The 7,500-nt window shown below is 39.3% G+C and overlaps 1 protein-coding gene across 2 annotated transcripts in view; it reads left to right on the top strand.

Annotated features, from left to right (window-relative positions):
* The first annotated feature begins 1,888 nt into the window (after positions 1-1,888).
* cct2 (chaperonin containing TCP1, subunit 2 (beta)) overlaps positions 1,889-7,500 on the top strand; it is a 12,072-nt gene continuing 6,460 nt past the window's right edge. Inside the window, exons 1-6 of one of the 2 annotated variants that reach the window (XR_012401421.1) lie at positions 1,889-1,967; positions 3,825-3,899; positions 4,289-4,354; positions 4,640-4,751; positions 5,129-5,205; positions 7,156-7,268. Coding sequence is in view for 1 of the 2 variants with exons in the window: in NM_201455.1 (NP_958863.1) it covers positions 1,965-1,967; positions 3,825-3,899; positions 4,289-4,354; positions 4,640-4,751; positions 5,129-5,205; positions 7,156-7,268 (446 nt within the window). In the remaining variant the exon portion in view is untranslated. 2 annotated transcript variants of the gene reach the window in all.

Here is a 7,500-nt window from a genome sequence, read left to right as displayed (position 1 = left end):
AATAGTGTGTACAGTGTAGTATAGTATACACTTGTAATATTAATATAATAATGGTGTATCTTCTCCTTATTTTATTGTGTGTATTTTGTGAGTGTAGGTGTACTAGCTGCAGGCTGTGGTCCAGCTGGACACTTCTCCAACTCTTTAATTAAATCACATTGATAAATGAGCATAGATCTGTCAATCAAGTGGCCACGCCCTTAAATATGCAGAACATTAAGTCTTAATATAAAATGAAAGGGTAAGTTATAAAAATAATGAACCCCTTCATAGTTATCATGGAGGATAATATTAGCTATTTACACCAACGCCATCTTTTGCAGCAGGCTGTAAACACTGGCTTTACTGCTGTAAAGTTGGCCGTTTTAACATGGAAGTCTATGAGGATTTGCTCTGTGTTGGAGCCTCTAGCGGCCAGATGATGAACTGCAGCTTCAGTCACTTCGGGATTATTTGATAATAAACAAAATTATAAAGATAACCAATACAAAATGACAGTAAATAGAACTTAAATAATTAAATAGTAGAATACAGGGTCAATTTATCAATTTAAATTTATACTAAACAGACCAATTCCTGATTTTGATTTTAGTAATCTTAAAAAGATTTAGAGCCTTCCTTTCTTGAGCCACTTGCATGTATTGATTTAAAATCTTCAAAATTAAATATGATTCAATAAAATTGAATGTGAACATTATTTCTAATAAACCAAACAGCGCGCTGTTTAATAAAATTGTGAAGACAGCTTGAAATACACTTCTAGCCTCTCGAATGTGTCAGATCAGAAGGTTTTGCTGTATAAAATAGTCAGAAAATAAATGTGGAGACGTTCAATATCATCGTAGCAGAGGCCAGCTAGGTAATCCTCACTCCTCTGAAGCTGAAAAGGTGCTCTAGCGACAGACGCTAGAGGCTATGGTCTTTAACCTCCTTGATAGAGCAACCGACTCCCATGCGGAGTGTCGCCGGTTCGATCCCAGCTCTGAGCAGGTTTGGTGTAGAACCAGCAGGGTTACATCAGCCTCACAAAATGTACAATTATTGTGGTCAATAGCAATTAAATCCACCTGAGAAGCTCTGGAGATGGGTAAATATCAGTATAAATGTTAAAGTGTCCTTCTTTAGCTTTGAGATGTATTGGAAAGGAAAGGAGCCTGCCTGGTTCTTAACTTAATAATAGAGCTCTTGGAGAAAAGACGTTATTTCGACTAGCTTTATTACTTTATGGAGAATAATTGTCTGTTTAGAGAAGCTAGATGAAGTGTCTCAGTTGTATTGGAGACAACATTACTAATTACAGACACACCCAGAAAAGAGTATACTGCTTATAATCACACATATATAGACATTTCTGTGACTCAGAACTCTTTATCTAATAGTTGGACGACCGACCAGATAACCTATAAAGCAAAGAGATTAATTTCTAAATAAAATGGTGAATAATGTGAGGGAAATTATTGAAAAATTACATTCTAATAAGAAATCTACACCTTTAAACATGTTAAAGTAAACCCAGAAACTATTATCATCGTAAACCTACAACTCACAGAATCAATATATCAGGTCTGCAGACCCCCGTCATTATAATCTTTCTCAATTATTCGCTTTTACACATATTATGGGCTTTTCTCTACCAGATATGACTAGAATTAAACAGATTTTCTGCTGAGTTTACTACAGCAAAATGCGCAGATAAAAGTCTTTCGAGACGCTAAAGTTCCACATTATAGCATTAGTTGTTACAGATAAATAGAAGATAATATATGAAGAACATTATTACAGCATATATAAAAGCTGCTTTATTCCGTTTTAAACAAGTGCGTCGTCATGAAAACTAAGCTCGAGACTTTTATTTCGAAAGGCGTCGCTCGCCCCCGTCACCGGAAGCAGTTGAAGAGCCCGTCTCCTCCCTGTGCTGTTCTTCCTGTCGCGTGCCGGTCTCCTCAGCACATCTAATCCTCATCATGGTGAGAATTACAGCGTTAAAACACCAGTTTATAGCAGATAATAGCGCGCAGAGACGCGGAGACACGGGTTTATCAGCCGAGTGTGCGTGTGTGACGCTTTATTAGCGCTCACGGGGAGTCTGAGGAGCGCGCGCGCGTGAACAATGAGTTTAGCGGCTCATGTCTGACCACTGTATTAATACTAATGTTGATGTTAATGAGCGACTGAACGCGTGCAGAGCGGTTTATTAGTGTTATTACACAGTCAATGACGCTCTGAGAGATCCGCGTGGCTTTATTCAATCAACATTATGTAGTAATCACGCACTTTAATATATATATATATATATATATATATATATATATATATATATATATATATATATATAGAGTCATGATTTGTGTTAGTGTAATGTGTTGTGTAATATCTGAAGATGTGTGTATTGTTTGTAATCGGATGTTCAGGGAGTTTCTAGTGCTTTCTGCGGTGGGCGGAGTCACCGCTGCTCATTTGCATACCGTATATAGTCTTGAGCCGCTGCTGCAGTCTGGTCAGGATCTCCATCACTACAGCAGTGATCCTCTCCTCAGTGTTATCATGCCTTATACAACTGTTTTCAAATATTTGTTGCTTCTGTAGAATGTTATTTTGTTTGAAGAGGTTATAATTTGTTGCAACTAAGAGCCTGCAGATGAACAGGATTAATATATATATATATATATATATATATATATATATATATATATATATATATATATATATGTATATATTATATTTATATATATTTTAATATATATATATATATATATATATATATTAAAATATATATAAATATTAAAAAAAGAAAATACATATATATATTTTAATATATATATAAATATAAAATATATATATATATATATATATATATATATGTATATATTTTTTTAAAGGATTAAAATATATAATATATATAGTAACATTGAGATGTATTTGAAGAAAACTACCCTGCTCTGAGTGTTTAATCAATAATAAATCCAGTGTTATTCAAAATATTAATGTTCTGATTGTATAAATGACAATATATAAAAGGTTAATCAGGGTTTTCTCTCTTTTTTTAAGTAATCGATTTATGGAGAAATATTAATTTTAAGTTAATAGTCCTAAAAATAGTTCATTTAATTAAATGAGAACATCACACAAAGCTAAATATGATCGATATTAATTTGAAATCAAGTTATTGCACAGATCAATTGACACCAAATATTCTGATACTGATCCAAAACCAGCACAGTGTATATTTATTTAATATATTTATAATATAAGCAAGAATATAGAAGCTAATAACACCTCTTGTGTATTAAATACAGTTTTGTCAATACAGACAACTCATGAAAGTGTTCATCTGTGTTAGCAAGCGTGCAGTAAAGCTATTTTAACACCTAAATAAATAATGAGTCGAGAACAAATACATAACATGAAATGTGTCTGTTTGTATTGTTACACGATGCTTTTATTAGGGGAAAATGCAAGAAATATATTAATATATGCTACAAAATTAAGATGTCTTATAAATATACTAATTGTGCATCTTTTTTAGTCATGAAAGTATAAAATACTGATATATGAGTGTGTTTTTAGTATTGAAAGGAGTTTTTCCACTGCAGTAATATGCAAATAATTGAATTATTAGTACAATGATGCTGATATTAAGTCAGTCTGATGTTGTGTGTGAGAGTGTGTTAGTCAGGTGTGTGTCCTCCTCAGAACTACTTTAGCCGTGCCTGACAATAACAAAACACCTGAGGGTGACCATCAGCCAATCAGAGTCCAGCATTCAGCAGACCTGTGTGTGTGTGTGTGTGTGTGTGTGTGTGTGTGTGTGTGTGTGTGTGTAGGCGTCTCTATCGATGGCTCCGGTCAGCATCTTCAAGCATGGAGCGGATGAGGAGAAGGCAGAAACCGCTCGCCTGGTGAGTGTCTGCTTTACACATGATATTTGTCCCATTATTATTTAACTCTTAGGCTGTGCAGCAGATGGGAAACAGCAGTGTGTGTGTGTGTGTGTGTGTCTCCGCATCTATAATCCTCTTAGTCTATGCTGACGTCATCTTCAGCAGCTCAAACACTCTCATGGCTAATGGACAGACGGCTGCTTCTCACTCAGGCCTGAGATGAGATGCAGAGTAGTGGGCGGGGCTTTCCTCTCTGTTGACCCGTACAGCGGGAGAATGTCAATCACAGTGTTTCCTGCATCAGTCCATGTTGAGCATTAGAGCTGCTGGAGATGCTCACACACACTGCTGGGTTTATGAACCGTCTGCTCTGGTCTTCATCTCTTCTTCTCCTCTTCCTCCTGCAGTCGTCCTTCATCGGCGCCATTGCCATCGGGGATCTGGTGAAGAGCACTCTGGGGCCCAAAGGAATGGTGCGGCTCTACATCACACACACACACACACACTCTCTCTGTGTTAATGCGTTTGAAGTTGAATCCAGATCTGTACACTCGTCTACTGAATAACTCAAGCCCTCTCTCTCTCTCACTGTAAAACTCTTTATTATTATAGCGTAACTCTTCCAGACACCTGTACTCATTCTCCGTCAGACGTTGTTTGTGTGTGAGCAGTGTTTAGACTGTGTCTCCTCCTGGCGCTGCACTGTTAGAGGTGTTTCAGTGGAGTGTGTGTGTGTGATTAATGATCTCCTCCTCCAGGATAAGATCCTCCTGGGCGGGGGCAGAGAGAGCACCGTGACGGTGACCAATGACGGAGCCACCATCCTCAAGGCCATCGGGGTGGACAACCCTGCTGCTAAAGTGCTCGTGGGTGAGTGTATCCAGATATCTCACACACACACACACACACGCTGCTCCTCTGCTGGAGCACAGTGATGATGGTGATCATCATACTGGATAATGCAGCTTTATTAATGAGGCGTCAGGGCACATTCACACTGATGACCGTCCGTCTGGGCTGGCATGATGTCTCTGGGGTCGGGGATTAGCTTCAGTTTAATAATTAGACATGAGAAGTATGATGAAGTCCTGAGTTATTGATTATAGTCAACTGAACACGCCTGCTCCAGCTGGAGGACACTGGGGGAATGAGTTTACTCTCACACGCCATTATTACCCATGATCATGTGTGTGTGTGTGCTGAGATAAAGACAGAGCTGTGTGTGTGTGTGTGTGTGTGTGTTTCAGACATGTCTAAGGTCCAGGATGATGAGGTTGGTGACGGGACGACCTCGGTCACTGTGCTGGCTGCTGAGCTGCTGCGGGTACGCACACACACAACTGCACAGACCCACAATTACGCACACACACACACACACACTCTCTCAGACTCGCACGCACAATTACACATACACAGAAACAAACATACACACACACAGACTAATATAGTCTCTTAGATACAGACTCTCTCAGACACACAAATACACACACACACACACACACACACACACACTAACTAACATACTCTCTTAGATACAGACTCTCTCAGACACACAAATACACACACACACTCTCAGACTCGCACGCACAATTACACATACACAGAAACAAACATACACACAATTACACACACACTAACATACTCTCCTAGATTCAGACTCTCTCAGACACACAATTACACACACACACTAGCATACTCTCTTAGATACAGACTCTGACACACAATTACACATACACACACACACACACACACACACACACACACTAATATGCACTCTTAGATACAGACTCTCTCAGACACACAATTACACACACACGCACACACTAACATACTCTTAGATACAGACTCTGACACACAAATACACACACACACACACACACTCTCAGACTCGCATGCACAATTACACATACACAGAAACAAACATACACACAATTACACACACACACTAGCATACTCTCTTAAATACACACTCTCTCAGACACACAATTACACACACACACACACACACACACACACACACACTCTAACATGCTCTCTTAAATACAGACTCTCTGACACACAAATACACATACACAGAAACAAACATACACACACACACACACTAACATACTCTTAGATACAGACTCTCTCAGACACACAATTACACACACACACACACTAACACACACTAACATACTCTTAGATACACTCTCAGACACACAAATACACACACACACAAACACACACACAAACAAACTCTCTTAGATACAGACTCTCTCAGACACACACACACACACACACACACACACACTCTCTAACATACTCTCTTAAATACAGACTCTCTGACACACAAATACACAGAAACAAACATACACACAATTACACACACACACACACACTAACATACTCTTAGATACAGACTCTCTCAGACACACACACACACACACACACACACACACACAAACATGCTCTCTTAAATACAGACTCTCTCAGACACACAATCACACACACACACACACACACACACACACACACAAAGAAACAGACATACACATTGTTTAGGAATACATACACTCTCAGACACAGAAACACACACACAAAACATACACACTCTAACAATTACACACACATACACAGGAATACACACTTTGACACAAACACAGAAACACACTCTTCTTTCTTGCGTACACACACACACCCTCTTTGACACGTGTACACGCTGGCATACACACACATACATACACACACACACTAACATATGCACTCTCTTAGATACAGATTCTCTCAGACACACAAGTAAACACACACAAGCACACACACACATTTTTGACACTCTTCAACACACAAACACAGTTACACATGCACACACATACACTCTGACACAAATACACACACATACACACGCTAACATACACACTCAGACACAATTATACTCACACACAGGAATACATACTCTTAGACACACAAACGCACACATACACACTCTGACACGCAATTACACAAACACAGAAACACTCTCATGTATACATAAACACACACACACACACACACACAGAGAAACATACATGCACTCTCAGACACAATTTTACACTGAAAACACATACACACTCTTAGACGCACAATTGCACACACATACACAAGAATACACACACTCTCAGACTCACTAACACACACTCTCAGACACGTGCGCGCACACAGTTTGTTTGCACCCTCAGTGCTTGTCATAGTTTTACTCCATTTGTGTGTGTGTGTGTGTGTGTGTGTGTGTGTGTGTGTGTGTGTGTGTGTGTTGCAGGAGGCAGAGCTGCTGATCGCCAAGAAGATTCATCCTCAGATCATCATCGCCGGCTGGAGGAAGGCCACACAGGCGGCCCGCGACGCCCTCAGAGAGGCCGCAGTGGATCATGGGTAATGCACACGCTGCTCAATCAGCTTTATTGACCTGACAACACATGATGATGATGGTGGTGATGGTGATGACGGTGACTGTATTATACATGCAGTTATACAGTTGAGTTAGTGGGATGCTGTTCACCACTGGTGTATTATTACCTGACTATAATGTAGATATGAACAGTTTATGAGCACTTATAAAGCATGAGCCTATTCTACATCCCTCATCCAACACCACTACAGCCTG

Source organism: Danio rerio, chromosome 4 (genome assembly GCF_049306965.1).
Source record: "Danio rerio strain Tuebingen ecotype United States chromosome 4, GRCz12tu, whole genome shotgun sequence".
Classification (NCBI taxonomy): Eukaryota; Metazoa; Chordata; class Actinopteri; order Cypriniformes; family Danionidae; genus Danio; species Danio rerio.
This window is presented reverse-complemented; position numbering and strand designations above follow the sequence as displayed.